We start from the raw sequence: 18,269 nt of genomic DNA on the forward strand, positions 1-18,269 counted from the left end.
ATCTAAACCCTTTCAAGTGTTCCGCATCGCACTTTGTATTCAGTGGTAGCAATGCCTGTCTAACAACCCTAAAAAGGAGTTTTACTTGCTATATTTTGCTATTTTCAATGAACCTGCTATGGAATTTCAACGATATCATTGTTCTATACAAATAAATCTGTATGGAACTGAAAAATCGTTTTCTTATATTTTAATACGTAATAATTTAATACGTAAACATTTTTAACAATTTGCTGTCATTTTAATTCAATGAAAAATAAAAGGAAATTATTTAATTTTGGAAACAATATGTTGCCAATTTGCTACCATTTTAATTCAATGACAAATAAAAAGCAATTATTTAATTTTGGAAACAATAAGTTGTCATTACAATACCACACTTACTAGCACAGTATAAAAAGGTTTTTATACATGAAAATAAAAGGCTATCTTTGTATTTTAGGAAGGGATCATCAAATTTGGAAACCCTTAACATTTAGAAAACAGACAAAACCCATGTTAGATGACTACAAATATGGATTAGGGTTAATGTTTGATACTGTGTTTGGATATGTCTGAATACTGTACAAAAACAGTACACAAAATTAATATTTTTCTTCCCAGAAGCTAGTGTGGTCCATTGTCACATTGGTTTATTCAATGTCAAAGGCATAATATTAGATCTGACACAGAAAAATATAAGTACATTTATCAAGTAATCTTTCAGAAATGCTCTCAAAAATTTCACCAACTGCCTAAAATATCCCTGAATGTAAGTGTTTCACATAATCTTTCAAAATAGCATCCTCTGCTTTTCAAGTCACCCCCAAATTATTGTAAATCCTTGCATGAGCCTTCCTGTCCCAATGAAAATTAAGGGCATATGTGTAGACTGTCCCTTCACATGCAGATATATAGACAGAAGTGCTGAAATACACTGTATTGTAATTAGATTCCATCATTTATAGGTGACAGGTAGTATAGTAACAATTAAAAAAAAAAGATCTGTTGATACAGTTTGTTCTCCAAATGAAAGCAGCAGGTTGTAAAGTCTCTCAGGATCGCAAGTTTTCTAGACGTCGTAGAACAGACGCACAAGGTGATACCGGATTCCAAACGCTACAGCACTCCCCAAGACCTAAGAAAGAAATATAGTAAGAACTATAATATTATTTAAATGACCAAAACAACCTTTGAAGAACATTAAGAACATCTAATGCAGGTTTATTGGAGCTTCCTAGCTACAGACGAAAGAAAATCGGTGATGCGGCCTTTGCGAATTATCATGCACCAAAAACTGTGGAATACACTACCATCAGATATTAGGGAAGCTAGTACACTCAGTATTTTAAAAAGAAAGTTAAAAACGTATCTTTTTACTTTGGAATTGAATTAGTTACATTGAATTATGCTTTTAATAAATTGTATTTTGTGTTGTAGGTGATTACTTTTATGTTTGTCCTTCATATAAATGAAAATGAAATAAAAACTAGCATCAAACATAAGGGATAAAAGAAATGAAATGCAACACATACAGCATAAAATACTAAAACATTTTATACTGTATGTGTTGCATTTAATTTCTTTTATCCCTTTTAAACCTTATGTTTGATGCTAGTTTTTATTGGATGTGATGTTGCTGTTGATATTTGACTATATCATTTTTATGTAAAGCACTTTGAACTGCATTTTATGCCTTTATGGCTAGGGGGCCTTTGAATAACTGAATAACATTGAACCACTGATGATGCTTTCTCATATTTTAGTGAGGTTGTAACATATCACAACCTTCTTTACTGTTTCAACCCACTTTGAATTGAAATAACCATAGTATTTCACATTACATCTGAACTAGGGATTCACCTGTATTAACAGCATGATTGCAGTAAGGTTTCTCTCATGGGTAGGTCCCAGTACTTTTAGAACCAGGTTGATCAGGGTCATGTTGTTACACTCAATAAACTCATCATCTCCTTCCAGCCCTCTACGCACATCTAGAAGCCATAACATTTCTGCCACCTACAGGATAAAAGAGGAAATCACATTCAAACATCATTTTATACAGGGAATACCAAATAGGATGTGCTCCTAGATCTTTTGTTGGCCAGCAACAACATTTCTTTCAAACAAACAGTCCTAAACCCATTTATAATGATAAATACTGATAGTGGCATGTGTGTTTTTACCTTCAGAATAAGTTGTCCTAATTTGCCTAGGTCCTTCTGTTTGAACTTGGAATAGCTCATGCCAAGTTTTCCTGTGTCAGGCTGTAACCTGTATTAATCAATTTTAGAGGTCAAGCTCTCAAAACCATTTCCTGTTGCTTTATCTATGGTGTAAATGCCTGTATATATATATTATAACTGTAAGGCATGAAGACTTTGATTACGAAGAACTTTTAGGTCAAATTAAATTCCACTGTGGATAAAAAAAGAATATTCGTTATAGTATGATTTTAAAATGTTAGTGTAAAAACCCACCTAGGAAGGCGATGTCTGGGGCAGGGAATAATGTGAAACAGCTGAGGCAGGGAGTAAATGAAGTTGATGACTTGGGGGATGAAGAAAAGCAGCATGGTCTTACTAAAGTGTCCGAGTATCCCGACCACTGCAAACGTCATTCCAGCAAAGTAACAGAAAGTGTCTCCCACAAACACAGAGGAAGGGTACCTGAGAGGTATTCAAAGTAGAGGTTTATTATTTGTTCAAAAACAAAAGTGGTTGAGGTTGAGGTTAAGATTATTATCAGTGTTGATAGTCAAACTTAATAACTTATAGAGTAGAGTATTTTAAAGGCCTGTCTTAAACTAAAGCACATTTCACAGGTAAAGATAATCAAAAAGCAATAGTTTTTACAAACCAGTTGTGGTAGAAGAGGGCTAATGTGGTGAAGAAAAAGGGAATCATGAAATACAAAGAGAAAACATGGTCTTCCCTGTAGTCTCCTGAAAGAGAAACGTTAATCAAAGATCAATTTAATAATTCAAAGAGAGAGAGAATGTAGCTGCAGTGCAGACTTATTTAAATAAACTCAAGCAGTGTCAGTGAGGTTTGAACAATAACTTAAATAATTTCTCCATATAATAGTCAAAAGGTTGGAATAGTTCAAAATGTTTAATCTTTTTAAAAACTTTTATATTATTACAATTTATAATAACTGTAAAATGTCATTTATCTCTGTGATGGCAAAGCTGAATTTTCAGCATCATTATTCCAGTCCTCAGTGTCACATGATCCATCAGAAATAAGTAAGAGACTGTGCCAAGGAGAAAGCTCAGAGAGGGTGCCAGAATGAATTGGAGCAGCACTGATTGTACTGGACTGAGTTTTATGCCTCAGCGCCGTGGGCATGATTGTTTGTTTGTTTTTCTTTGAGTTTCAATAAAACACCCACTTACTCCGTAAGCCGACCCTGTCCTCGGCTCTTCCTTCCCTACATCTTGAACTCTGTTACAAATGGTTTTGAATCTATGTGGAAAAACTGATCAAATATGTTGAAAATAGGCCCTCCTCTCACCATTGAGCTCCAGTAAATTAAAGAGAATGATGGAGCCAGATATGAAGAGAGCTTGTCCAGACTCAATGCCATTGATACCGGCCAAGATGTTGATGGCATTTGTGCAGAACACAGCCAACATTCCCATATACACATAATACAGAATGCCTGAAACACATATAAAAAACTACTTAGAATATCAACAACATATCCTACATATCAAACAAAAGGGCAATAAAATCAACCTCTCTGTGTCAAGACACATAGAGCACCAGACATTTAAGCATACTATCTGACCGTCAAACTCACCCAAATCCAGATGCATCCCCAGCAGGACACGGAAAGGTTTGGGCACGACAATGACAGTGTTGCCAAAGTTAGTAAAGTAGACCATGAGTAGAGGCAGGGATGCCATAGTGGGCAGCAGTAGCTTGTGTCTCCATCGTAGGTTCAGAACATCATCAGCAAAACCCAGGAATATCATGCAGCAGATGGCTAACAACGCACCAATCAGTTGCACAAACTAACATGGACATATCATTGATCAAGAGGAGACAAAAAAACATGTAAAAACATGTCAGTACAGGAAATGTTGGAATACTGTAGTGCACAAATATCACAGTGATGGTATCACATAGTAACACCATAGTACTTCAATAGATACCTTGCAACAGAATGAATGCCATTTTATTACTTTATATTTGGCTACATTATTTAGCAAGGTTGTACATGTCCACAAATGCATGATTTTCCCACTGTATGTATGGCTGTGAAGTTTCTCTGGTATCAAGGTCATTTGAGGCTAAGGTGCAAATTAGTTTGCCGTATCATTTTTGTCAAAAAACACACTACTGGTAAAAAAAAGTTTTGGGTCATTAAGACTTTATAAAATGTTTTTTGAAAGAAGTTTGTTATGTTCACCTAGGTTGCATTTATTTGAAAAATACAGTAAAAACAGTTATATAGTGGAAAGATTATTCAAATTTACAACTGTTTTTTTTTCTTTTTTACTGTTTTTTAAATTTAATTAATTCCTGTGATGGCAAAGCTGAATTTTCAGCATCATTACTCCTTTAGAAATCATTCTAATATGCTGATTTGCTGCTCAAGAATAATTTCTTATTATTATTATTATAGATGTTAACACAGTTGTGTTGCTTGATTTTTGTGGAATGCATGGTACAATTTTTCAGGATTCTTTGTGAATAGAAAGTTCAAAAGAACAGCATTTATTTTAAATAGAAATCTTTTCTAAGAAAGAAACACTTCTTTCAACATAATTTTTTTTTTTACTGACATGTATAATAATAAACATGAAATGTTTATTATTTATGATTAGGGAATCATTAGCTCACCTCGTTGTGAGGAAAGCGTTGACACTTCTCTCCCATAAAGCACTGGAGGAAGGGGACAGGGATGAAGAGGAAGAGAATTATGAGGAAGACTGTGCCACTGATTACACCTTGTGATTCGGGTCTGGTTAATGAGGAGAGAAAATTCAATTCAGGTTGCAGACATCAAATTGCAATGCATACTTTTGATGCACAATAATGTATGTAAACTCAATCACTTACACCTCTTTCTTTATGGTTTTATTTAGGTCCATGCCATAGAGTCTCGCAGATATGAAATGATCCTTAAAAGCAGGAATAAGCTTGATTGTTGCAATGCACCCCAGTGCAGACATACAAGAGTTGATGATAAGAGGAAGAACAGGAATTGGAGACATCTTCTCCATTGACTAACCACTCTATAAAATTGCAATACACTGTATTTACTGTATTATACAAGCCGTTATACGTCGACAAATCTCTTTGAAAACAGAGTTCGCTTCCTGTCAGCAACTATCAATACATTTATGTTGTATACAATACAATATACACATTCACAGTGAAGCTGTCATTAATTGAGCATGTTTCGAGGTTGACAAATAATTTAACTACATTTCAAATACAACTATAGACCACATTGCTGCAGACACCACTGCATGAAAGCGCGCGCATAAATGACATTGGTTTCTTTTCGAAACGACCGAACTGTTTTTTATACAAAAGCACTTCATTGACTTGACGTTGACAGATGGATTTCCATAAGGTAAATTACAGGCAATATAGAATAAGAACCCTGCCCAAATAACTACCGGTTCAGGTTAAGAGTTACTAGTTACTCGTCGGAATAATGTAAACCGCTTTTACATCAAAACCTGATATATATGTCAGTTTACAGTGTATGTTTAGCTCTGATCTCATCACAAAATCCACGTCTACTTCCGTCAACATAATCCGTCCGCCGATTGGTTATATTAATACGACTCGCTTATTATACACTTATAAGTTGTTGGTACGACAGCAAAAGCTTTAAAGCGCAAGGCTGCTAAATACACGTTAGTGACCAGGTAGGTGGTTTATCAGAGAAATATATAAATATATATTTGTATCATCTTGGTTTCAGTCGAACCTTTGCAGTTGTAACACAACCGGAAACAAAAAGAGAAAGACTGTAAAGGTCCCATTTTTCGTTTAGGAACATATTACTAATAATGTACATAAATACTAAATACTACTAACGTACTACTGCTGCTGCTGCTGCTACTACTAACAGTTACTACTACTACTAATAATAATAAGCCGTATTTTTATTATTTGGTCTTTCTAAAACATATATTACACTATTATATCCATTCATTTTATTATTTGCCAAAATGGAATGCTGTAAGTTAATTCTATATTTTGATAAAATATTCATTGTATGTTTTGACAGTTTCTTCAAAACAAAGAATTGGAGCAGGGATATCGCAGGTTATGCTCACTCTATTATAATAGCAATATAACAACCATGTCTATGAAATTCTGAAATGAACTAAAGTGTATTATATTATTTTTATTATAGCAGACAGTATTATGTCATAAAATAATCTTACAAGCAATTGAATAGTTCAAATAAATATCAAATAATTCAAATAAATAACATCTTTATTGAAAAAAAATAAACAATAATTTATGAATGTAATTTTTTGCAAGGAATAGTAATAAAATAATAATAAAATTAAAATTAAAAGAGTCACCAAAAAAAAAAAAAAAAATTGCTTCTACAGAGGTTTGGGGATACATTTAGTTTTACAAAATTAAAACAATCTGTCTAAAACACTACGCAGTCTTTAAACTCTACGCAATAAACACAATTAGTCTAAGAAAATAAGTGGATAACTGTTTCTTCAAAGTGATGACAAAAGGAACATAACGCTATCTTTATGACATAATTATCCTCATAAATTATCCTCCCCTCTCTGTGCGTAAATGGTGGAGTTCATCAGCCACACTAACCCTAACCTTACCATATCACTACACGTAATACATTTTTTGTCAAATAGGTCTATTAGGTTAAGCTCCACCCATTACGTCGTCCAGAGAGGTAGATGGGCGTCATGCATTTCAGGAGCACAGGCAGGGAATGTGCGCGTGGCGCGTGCGCAGTTTCGACAGCCCTAAAAGTGTGCGTGTCTCTTTAAATACGTTTGTGTTGCTGCTACACTATTTGACAGCTCGACTGTTCTGTTCTTGCGCATTACCATTACAGACCGTCCGACACCGACGGTGGGAGGGGGACACATTTCTCTTGCGTTGACAGCACTGGATATAATAAATGTGCGGTTGTATGTAGCATGCTAAAGATTCATGTAACGGATGTCATGTACCGATCAACACAGGTTTGTGGAAGATGCTCGGACCTGAAGACTGGCGCTGGAATTACGAAGAAATGATGTAGCCATTGAGCTGGTGTTCTGTAGCTGGTCAGCGTCCAAAGACGGCGTTTCTCATCTGTTCGGTAATCATTCCTTTCTATTGATTTTTCTTCCAAATAATGGGAACATTCGGCGTCGAATGCGCGTGCAGCATTTTTGTTAATCGTAGGCGCGTTTAGAGTCAGCTGAACTGACTGAACTGAATCAGATGCACAAAAAATGCTGTCTAGGTAGGGTTTGAAACAGCTATTCAAATGGTGACCAGTGAGGGGACGTAAACATACATGGTTTGATATGAACACCATTATACGCTGTATAAGTGCAATCTTAGAATAGCTGTCAAGAAGAAGGGAATGTAAATGAATCTCTAGATTGGGTCATGATGAGCTAAGCTCGACGTTGCAATGCAGCACTGACCCAGAACACAGCTGCTATCATCGCTGCTGGACTGCCTGTAATGTGACAGAATCGGAGCTAGTTTGTATGAGACAGGCTTCACACAAGACTAGACTGTGCAACCGATCTGAGTTAGTTTTCTGGAAGAAGTTAGGCACTTCTCCGGTTTCAGGAGAGGCATTGGATGTCACACTTTCACCGAAATGCTTAGTCAGTTTGCTTAATTGTTTAAACTTTTAAGCACAGGTGGTGATAAGGAGACATGCACTTGTAAATCTCTGATCAGAGCATGACTTGTAACCCTTGGTAACCGTTTGGTAGAACACATATTGTGATAGTAACTTGTTTGGCAATAAAACAGGTAAAACAGGTATAAGCAGCATCATTGCTATATATATATATATATATATATATATATAGTTTGGTAGGAAAACATTGGCCAAGAATATGATATACATGTAAATAGAAAAAAGAAAAAAAATCTGTGAATAAGAATGAATTTTACCTTTTGTTAAAGGCACAGTTCACCCAAAAAATATTTTATCAGTTAATCACCATCATGGTGTTCCAAACACATATGACTTTCTTTCTTTTTTCTGTGGAACACAAAAGGAGAATGACTGTCTCAGGCACTTTTTTGCTATAAAAGAAAGATGCAATGAAAGTGAATGGTGACTGGAGTCTTTCACATAGAACACGTTTTTGGATTTTGCATTGTTTTTCCATTGTTTTTCTATGTAAACATGCACTAGACGTACATCTTTGGTCATGTGCGTCTACACAGTTCTAAAAACACAGCACTCAAGTAAAACAAAGTTAATTTTAAAAAAAAAACACTTCTATAGACCTTGCATTTTTTTCAGCCCACTACCATGCTTCTTGTGTTTTTAAACGCAAAAACACATTCTGTGTGAATGGCCCCTTACGTGCTTAGAAGAACGTGACAGTGAGTAAATGACAGAGTTTTCATTTTTGAGTGAACTGTCGCTTTAAGATGTCAGTGTTTCCTATGAGATGTTGGTAACATGTCTTGTCGTTGCTGTATGGCTGTATATCCCTGCATCTGGTCTTTTTCCAGTCTACTTACTCTATGTCTCTCTCTACCCTTTCCCCAGATTTCCAACCTTCGTGAGTCAAGATTTTCAACCCTTCTTAAAAATGAGACTGAAGTGATCAGTGATTAGGGAGATGATGACTTTCCAGGACGTGAGCTGGCTGGTTCAGGTGGCGCTCTTCTGCGCCTCACTGCTGGTTGTACTAGCCTGGCTAGTTCAGTTCTCACTGGGGTTGCTTCGCCCTAGGTGGTCCAGGGTCCAGGGCAAGAGAGAGACCCCGTGGCGGTTGCCCTTGAGCCTCACTCACCAGACACTGACGGGCGGTGTGTGGGGTTCCCTCTTGAGGCTGAGGCTGGGGCGAGATGGGGCAGGGACTGACACGGAGGCAGGTGTCAAGGGGCTTTTGTCTTCGCTCTTTGTGTTCAAGTCGTTCAGGGAGCACTGGCAGAGAGCCTGGGTGCGGGCACTCAACGAACAGGCCTGCAGACAAGGGGTGAGTAATCTTTTATCTTGAGACAAAACGGTGTAACAACATATGTAGGAGGTTTTTGTATATATATACGTATGTGTTTTCATTGCTCCATGCATGTTTATACATGTGTAAGAGTATTTTTAGGCTGTGCGATTGTGTGTGGGCATAATATCATGGCCTGACTACTTGTTAGTGAATGTGTGGGTGTTAGAGTGTCAGGGGATGCAGGTTCTTGTGCAACAACCACACACTCGCTCTCCTCTCAGAAATCTGCTCAGCAGTGAGTATTACACATGACAGGCCTCAGTCTACCATCTCCTCGGGGGCTTTATCTCATGGAACCAAATTTGCGCTTTTTTTTCAGTTAATCAGTGTAAATGAGAGTATATTTAATGTCTATCCTAAACGCAGAGATTTAGCAGAACATGTGATACTCTTGTTGCCTATGTGCATGAGATGTAGTTTTATAGTCACAAGCCACTTTCACACATGAAACCTATTAAATTGACAAATTACTTTTTTCCAGCAAATGTACCACATCACACATGCATTGGCTGTATGTCTTATCCATATTGCTACCATTTACACTTTTGTGATTCACAAAAATCAAAGAGCTTCTCTCTATCTGAGTGGATGAAAAATTAGTCATCCACTCGGATAGTCCTGACTCCTGACCAGAAAACAGAAAAATGTCTTTTAAATTTATTCATAAAGCTGTAGGCCTATGTGTGAAACTGCTGACAGACACTTGATTGTCACATTACTTAAGTTATTCACTACAGCAGTTACTGTTATTTATGATGAACGACTCATTATCTCTTGGCCAATCAGGTACTCTGCAGTTCCACAATCAAAAAGTTCTCTTTGACAACTGGTTTCCTCTGTAGCCCCTTGTCTGGTTACGGGTGCGTTTGAGGGCTGGTGAGTTGTGTAAAGGTCTCCACTCCTATATTTAACTGTATTTGATCTATGTCTATATCAAAGCTCAGTCTGCCCAGTAGGTGAAACAGCCGACGTCCACTCGTTCCCTCTCTAGACACTTTCCTCAGTGAGGTCAGGCTGAATTTTGAAAAAAATGCTTTTACTAGATGAAGTCTTTGAAGATCAGTTCATCAGAAGTCTCATCATTTTAAGTGATAGATATCTGCATTTTTAGTCTGATGAGATATCAAAAGAATGTAGAAATGGCATTTTCACCCGTCAGTCACATCCGGTTGCTTTTTACAGCAAATCCTTCAAGGGATTTAAACTTCAATACAGTGAACTTTGCTCCAGCACCTGAGCTATATAGAAAGTGGGAAAAAAAGAGAGAAAATCCTTCCATCTCATTTCCTTACTGAGGTCTCCAGCCGATAGTTGTGCCAGTTCAGCAACCTAGTTATTTTCTCAGGTTGTCAAAGTGGGGGAAGGGAAGGCTACAGAACGCAGTTATGCAATTGCTGTCCTTTATCTTAAATTTCTTCACAGTCAGTGGGTTGCGCTGGAAAAGAAGAGGAGACCGAGGCTAATAAATAACCATTTATTGGTTCGCTGTTTAATGTAAGTGCCCATTTTGGCCGTGTGCCATAGTCGCATCTCTGATTGTAATGTGGTCAGCTGATCCTAAAAGTAACTTAGTGCTGCGAAGTGCAACGATTCTGCAGACTCTGTATGCGGGGTATTATGGAGTCCTGAAGTAAGGACTTTTGCTAATGAACATCTTTAACGTTAAGAATCCCCATGTCAAGATAAGTCAAGTCACCTTTATTTATATAGTGCTTTATGCAATAGATACAATACAATCTGTTTCAAAACAGCTTTACAGTGATGCATTTTGGCTGTTGTTCATCTGAAGTCAGTTCAGTTTTAATTCAGTTCCGTTGTAAAGATCATCAATTATTAAATTAGTTAATTTCATCTATAAAGCAGTTCTGCAACAAAAAAACAAAACAAAAAAATTATGTCATCGTCCAGCTCAGTTGAGTTCTTATATAACAGCGTCAGTCAGATCAATAATATTGTTGAATATTAAGTGTCCACAACTAAGCAAGACTGAGATGACAGTGGCAAGGAACCCAAAATCCATCAGGTGAGAGAATGGAGAAAGAAACCTTGGGAGAAGCCAGGCTCAGTCGGGGGGCCAGTTCTCCTCTGGCCAATGAATGAACGCTGTGTGATTCAGGCTGCATCAGAAGTCAGAATTCAGATTGGGACCATAGCATTCAAATATTCATCCAGTTCATTTTGCTTGAAGATGGATTCATCACGCCTGTATGGAGCCGAAGCTGGCCATGGGGTCTGTGTCATGTTGACGTGGCCTTGTTTGTTTGGTTATGAATAGCATTCTGTTCTTGATTTTGGAGTATGTGCATGTGAAATCCCTTTATTTAAGGTTTTGTGATGATGTTATGGAAGGTGCGGCTTCCATTATAAACATTCATGGGATGATAGTTTCATGACTGCTCGTAAACATACAGGTTATATTGGTGGAATGATAGTTTCAGGACAGCATTTAAACATACAGGTTATATTGGTACAATATGTGTCGTTGTGTGATTCGAGCTAATTAAAACTAGGAGTGTAATGCTTTTGTCATCCAGCTCTTCCCAAAGTTCGTCAAACTAGAGTCTTGATACTAATGGTGCGGTCACATGTACCATTTTTTTTAAAACCAGATTTTTTAAAACTAACTAGCTCTGAGAGTGCTCCACTACCACTCCATCACGAGTACAATTCATGCCAACGGCCCATTATAGAACTGCATTTTTAGCAAGAATTCACACGTTAAACACGTTTATCACTGACATGATACAAATGGATCACTCAAATCAGAAAAAAATGTGAAGGTTATGATGGCGGCGATGGACATGAGCGGGAGGTTATAGTTCTCAAGGAATTTGTTTACCTTCTAGATAGGCTACTGAATATGATCGGATGAACGCACATTTTAAACAGGTAGCACTTATTCACACGCGCATTCGCTCTCTCACTAATGCATTCAAACTAATATAATCTTACAGTGCTGTCTGTATTTGATTTCGAATGAGCAGAAATCTGTAAGAAATGTAGCGACCCGTAGATAAAATAACTGATGAAAATGTAGTTATTTTCGTTTTTCCAAACAAAATTTGCACTGCAAAAAGCAACAATGATATTTAAACTTTAATGCTGATAATAACCATGTAATAAGCTTAGCATGTCGTAAGAAAAGTTTGCACACAGTATTGTTTATTTATTTTGTTCATTTAATAGGCCTGTATATTATGAACAGAACTTTTGCGAGATTTCAAAGCATACTTGTTAATACTTTAGCCGCAATTTCCTCAGGGAGCGAAGACGGAGCGGTGTTTTTGATATCGGTGAGCGAGGAGTGGAGCGGGGAGCGGTAAATGGTGAACCCGGAGCGGAGCTGGTGGAGCGGGGTGATTATTGAATGCTTGGAGCGCGGAGGGGAAATTGATGCCGCTCCACTCCGCTCACATACTCTAGTAAATGCTGCTTCATGCATCACTATACCAGAGACAGTGGACAAGGGGCCTTTTGCTAGCAAAATGTTTCTGAAAATAAGCCTTTAGCCTTGTGCCTTTTACTACAGAATATTTTCGTCTTTCCAAACTCTCTGTTGCATCTGTTTTCAAGATCTAATCTGTTCATCTGCCAAAACCCTTCACACAGTAGCACTGTGAGTTCAGTTCAACTCCTATGAATTTTGTCTCAATTATACAAAGCAATGGAGCATAAAGAGTTTCATGCTTTGTTTGTTCTTTTCCATTTTAATGATTTTTACCTTTTATGAAAGGAAACCATTTTATGTTTCTCTGTTCGTCTGAAAGTTTTACCATCTATGATAATAATGTAGGAGAAGAGAAAATTTGCCTACAGAGGAAAGACAATTAACTGGCTCCAATGAAAAGTAGTCAGGGAGAATTTAAAGACCTCGTGGATGATTGGACCTTCTTTTCAAAAAAAGGAATGTAGGTGTCAGTGATCTACTAGGCCTATCAAATTCATGTGTAATAACCGGATCTTCTGTGGGAATTTATAGTACCATTAAATGTTAGTCACGTGACTCTCCCTTAGAGGTGACCTCCATGTGCTAGTTAAATATCCCTGTGTTAGATTGGGCTTTGGGGAGAAGTTCCCATTTTGGAAGCTTTGATCTAGAATCTTGTCTCCAAGCAGACCAGATATTTGCTCTTTCAGCAAACCGAATCTTTGACACCTCAAACCACTCGTATCAAGTTCTTTTGACTTTAAAAACCTGCCAGAGAGGTTGTTCCAGTTCTTGTGAGGTTTTTTGTGTATGCGTGAGATCAGATCGAGCGCAAAAGTGATCAAGCAACTTTTGCCTGGCCCCTCTGAAACGCTGAAGCCATCTGTTGACACGGCAACATGAAAACAAACACCATGGTTCCAGCCCTAGCCATGGCGACCACCTCTAAGGTTAGACAGCGAAAGAGAAGAGAGAGTCAGCTGCATCCCAATTCACCTACTTATACTATGCCCTAAAAGAATGTACTGTTCTTGTAAAGAAAAATACATACTTTAGAGTGTGTATCAGAATAGTAGGCAAGCTTTGGGACATAGGCTACTACTTCTTTAATGAACCGCTCTGTTGCTTAGTTATGTGTATCCTGTCAATCATCTAGTCACAGTTCAAATTCTTCACATTCAATTTAATTTAAAGTCCTGCCATATCGGAGAGAATGGTATTGTTAGAGCTGTCAATGGATTACATTTTTTTAAATCTCGAATAATCTTGATTAATCACATGAAATGAAGCATAGGCTACATCATTTATCTTGTTTAACGTTTTTATTTTGTCATCATTTGCTATATCCAGCAAAGTAAACTATCAGATTGATGAATGATTCTGTTTTTTCTGAAAGGTTTTTTTTTTTTTCATTTAAAATGTAGGTGTCTTTCCAAAAAAGGACACTTGGAGACTCCAAAAGCACTCCTAATAACAAATTGTATAATTCATAAATGTTTGCACAAAGCACACACGGAAAGAATAACATTACAGAACAAAACTTTTCAGAATTCAGTGTACAGTATGTGTACAGTGCAACAGCAAAGAGTTTGTTTAGAGCTTGTTTAAGTTTTAGGCATGTCAAGTTACGATGGAGATGCTTAGACCTGACTGCATGTGCCTTCAGTAGCCTTCACGGATCCATTCAGAATTACTAAAAACAGCAACATACACATGCCAGATAAAAACATTATCCTGATTGTGTGGAAACTACGTGAATGTACTGAAATGTGTCGGTGCATAAATACAATGTGCGATCAGTGCGTCGAGAGCGCACATTAGAGCTGCACGATTATGACAAATAATTGATCATAATTGTTGATTATTCCCTTGAAATTGTAATTGCGATTTATTAATTATGATTATTAAAATTTACATTGAATGATGTTTTCATTTGAATGATGTTTTCATTTGAATGCTTTTGAATAGCATGAGGGTTCGCGCTCTTCAGAATCAATGACAGAATATGACAGAGCTCGTGTTTTAAAGCTAAACAGACACTGGAATGAATAATTCACTGAAAACTGGCTGTGAGTGACTCTCTGCTATCTCTGATTTAATAAGCTTGGCTTTCTTTACATTAGCACTGTTTTGAACTGACTGTTTGAATGCATTCGCTTACTTGATAATTGGACTGAAAAATTTTCCAGAGTTTAGCAGCTTAAAATGATCTGATCACAAACAGAGAAGCGAAATTGCGTTAAGGGGTTAGAATAGAAATATCCGCCTACCAGTTACAGGTGCTTGCGCCATTGTAGATGCAGTGTGATAAACTCCCGACTCCCATGAGATCATTTAACTGCGTGACTTAAATTACGTTAATGACTCAATTTTGCGTGCTTCATTAATTTATTTGCGTTAAATTATTTTAACACGTTAAGGATTTTGAGTTAATCGCATGCATTAACGCGTTAACTTTGACAGCCATAATAATGCATTAAAGTTAAAAAAGTCCAAACGTATCTTTTATAAAAGTTAACAATGTTGTTGCAGAATGTGGATAACATTGAATATTTTTTCTTAAGGTTAGATACTGATTATTAATCTTTCAATCCACTTCCCCATCTGTCTCGCACATCCACCATGTTTGTATTTTTTATTAAAAAAATTGTTTTGTTTTTTTTCTGATCGAATCCCCATCCAACATGCAATGGGTTGTGGGCAGTATTACACGGAAGAGATGCATGGATCTGCACTTTGAATTCGAACAAAAACTACTAGAGCATCCGGGTATCTTTGAAATACTCATTTCAACATACTATAATTTGGAGCACACTAATTTAGGATGGATCACAAAAATATGGAATTGGAGACACTTGCTGTGTCCCAATTCGCATACTATCTGTTGAACATTTGTGCTTTTTTATCTAATCATTTTGTAATTATTAATTATTTAGGCTGCAATAACAAAACTGTGCAGTGAATGTGTATCTGTAACCTTGTAAAGCGTGACATGAATATATATATGAACAATGATCCTTTTCTTTTCCTTATATCATTTTCTTAGCTTTAAATGATATAAGGAAAAGAAAAGGATCATTGTTCACTTAAAGCCTGACATGAATATATATATTCAAGAAAAGGATCAGATTTAACGGAACAGTTTATTGAATCGTTAGACAAAATATTTTTAAAAATCTAGTTTTAATTTGTATTTTTTGTTGATTATCATATTTGATACATCATGACTCATATAGTATTATATAGAAGAATAGAGCTTATACTTGAGTAGAAAAAACACCTCAATTTTATTCAGAGGCCTAAACTGAGAAGACTGCATTGCTGCTGTTGCAGATATTTATACGGCCAAAAAGTATGATGAAATTCTGATAGCTTGTAATGCAAATCATTAAGATCTTTATAACAGCATATGAGCACTCATTTAAAGAAGGGGAAAAGACAGATTCAGGGCTCTGTGCATATGTGTGTGCGGTTGCCTGAGGCAATGAGAGGGAAATGCATGGAGGCCACTGCACCAACGAGAAAGAGTTTGTTTAATTCATTCAGATGAAACTTTGCAACTTTTTAATTATAATCGTTAATTACGAAGGTCTCCAGATAACTTCTCACTAGGAGGATAATCCAGCCATTGACCACTGGTTAATCTCCTCTGCATAATTTCACATGCGGTGGGATTTTAATCTGATTACTGGTATGCTTACTGTTACAGAGAGAGTGGGATTGCTGTTGGACTGTCTATAAGGGAAGGATTATGGGGAAGATGTTCAATAAAGGATGTGATTTATATTGTGTGTATATATATATATATATATATATCAGTTTTGACACTCCACAATGTGCAAATCCAGGTTGAAATTGCTTTAGGCATATCTGTTTTTAAATAAATCAAATTAGATGGCAGAGGCCTAAAACAAAACAAAAAAAAAACAAAAAAAAAAAAAAAAAAAAAAAAATATATATATATATATATATGGATGGATATTACTAGAGAAACCTTGATGTCAACCTTAAATTTAGCTGACTACGCTGCAGTGGGGATGAAGTGTTGCTCTATGGTCTGTGTGCTGCAGTTATGGTCATATTGGTCAGTTTTGGGCTACATTTCTGTGATGTGTGAGGCTTTATCCTACGCTTGTTCTTTCCTCTTTCTTTCCTACTCAACATGCTCACATACATACACACACACACACACACACACAAACTCCCTCTAGTAATCCAGGGATTTGGCTGGGGGTGGGGGGGGGATCTGCACAGCTGGTTATATGTGGCAATAACAATAGAAGGACGTCCTCTGAGATTGTTCACACATACTGCACACACACACTTATGTACTACTTGCTAATAAACAATTAAAAAAGGCGCACAGCTATTTAATGTAAACTGATTTGGATAAGTTATCCATTTAATTTGCCACTGACAGGATTTACCGAAAATCTTGCCTGGGGAAAGTCAACTGACCCTTTGCTCTGATTTCTCCAGTCATGTGTGAATGTACAGGCTTAATATCTTATTGAATTTAATATTACTTTTAAATGTTGTTCTCCCTGGTTGTTTTAAATTGAACATTTACAATTCTAATTTGATTGATTGATTGGATTTTTGTTCTATTCAAGTATATGTTCTAAAATAAAACATTTAATTAAAAAGAAATGAACAGTAATTTTGAATTTCAGGGTCATTTGTTTGGGGGAAAAAGTGAACAAAATTGTTGCATGATTAGATACTGAGCAAAATTATAAATGTAATAAATTAAAAATTGTTTAAGAAAATATTGTCTTAATATAATATAGAACACATCCAGAGCATCTTCCTAAAGGCCAGAGGTCAAAGTTGAATGTATCTTTATTTACAACTGTGCACCAATCCAATCCATACACTTCCAGACAGCATTTTGGGGTCAGTAAGATTTTGCTTTCAAAAGAAATTGATTCTTTTATTCAGCAAGGAGACAGTAAATGTATTAAAAGTGACAGTAAAGTTTCAACAAAAACAAAAACAGCACAACTGACACAGTTTTCAAATGGTCATTACATGGTCACTAGAAGCACATTTGAGCTGCAGCATATAACAGTTCAGATCCTCTGGCTCATAGTCTTTAAGAGCAACTATTTTTAAAATGTAATTTAAATTCTGAAAAAGCGTCTGATTAATCATGTGGTCTCTTGCTCTCCCAGCTGGCCCGTTTGGTACCATCAGTGTTCTGAGAGTTTGGCTGCTGCTGAAATTGCTCAGTCCTCCAGGCATGTGTGTCAGTGTCAGGACTGTCTGTGTTGAAGAGTGCATGTGTGTGTTTGTGTGTGGCATCTGTGCATATGATGGAATAGTATGATGGCACATTATCATGCCTGCAGTGCACAGAATAGGACACTGTCTGCACACAAACACACAGTTCAAGGTCAAACTAGTTTGTATTTACTATTTCTGTCTCGCTATTGCCCCTTCTCCTTCCCTTTTCTTTTTCTTTCTTGGTGGATATGCTTGAAAGTAAGCTCTGGATATGATTACTATTTGCAGCGCTTGTTTTCAGTGATTGAACATGTTTAATCTGTGTTTGTGAGGTCGTGGAATACCTGTGAAGTGACGTAGTGTAATCTGGTGATTGTCCGTGTAGGTCGGCCTCTGTTGTTGCAGTGTGAATTCGCCTTTACTTTGCTTCAC

At 36.7% G+C, this 18,269-nt stretch overlaps 2 protein-coding genes across 3 annotated transcripts in view; one reads left to right on the top strand and one right to left on the bottom strand.

Annotated features, from left to right (window-relative positions):
• Positions 1–192: 192 nt before the first annotated feature.
• Positions 193–5,768, bottom strand: dpagt1 (dolichyl-phosphate (UDP-N-acetylglucosamine) N-acetylglucosaminephosphotransferase 1 (GlcNAc-1-P transferase)). The gene is made up of 10 exons (XM_079872807.1): positions 5,699–5,768; positions 5,049–5,224; positions 4,830–4,950; positions 3,784–3,997; positions 3,496–3,642; positions 2,839–2,923; positions 2,460–2,648; positions 2,166–2,253; positions 1,843–1,998; positions 193–1,117 (listed from the first exon to the last, which is right to left on the bottom strand). The coding sequence occupies exons 2-10, from the start codon at positions 5,210–5,212 to the stop codon at positions 1,052–1,054; spliced, it is 1,230 nt and encodes a 409-aa protein (XP_079728933.1). The 5' UTR covers positions 5,213–5,224; positions 5,699–5,768; the 3' UTR covers positions 193–1,051.
• A 1,222-nt stretch (positions 5,769–6,990) lies between these two features.
• The window catches only part of c2cd2l (c2cd2 like), a 32,604-nt gene continuing 21,325 nt past the window's right edge, over positions 6,991–18,269 (top strand). For both annotated transcript variants that reach the window (XM_079872808.1, XM_079872809.1), the window contains exons 1-2: positions 6,991–7,299; positions 8,728–9,160. In XM_079872808.1, the coding sequence (XP_079728934.1) occupies positions 8,801–9,160 (360 nt within the window). In that variant the 5' untranslated portion in view covers positions 6,991–7,299; positions 8,728–8,800. The remainder of the gene's footprint in view (positions 7,300–8,727; positions 9,161–18,269) is intronic.

The sequence above is a fragment of the Squalius cephalus genome, assembly GCF_949319135.1.
Source record: "Squalius cephalus genome assembly, chromosome: 5".
Classification (NCBI taxonomy): Eukaryota; Metazoa; Chordata; class Actinopteri; order Cypriniformes; family Leuciscidae; genus Squalius; species Squalius cephalus.

Bases quoted from the DNA above. Each gene is read 5' to 3' on its own strand.
- dpagt1 (XM_079872807.1), bottom strand. From the start codon at position 5,212: ATGGAGAAGATGTCTCCAATTCCTGTTCTTCCTCTTATCATCAACTCT. The intron at 2,254-2,459 runs GTGGGTTTTTAC...TGATTAATACAG, and splicing joins CCCAGACATCGCCTTCCTAG to GTTACAGCCTGACACAGGAA. The intron at 1,999-2,165 runs GTAAAAACACAC...TTTATCCTGTAG, and splicing joins TAGGACAACTTATTCTGAAG to GTGGCAGAAATGTTATGGCT.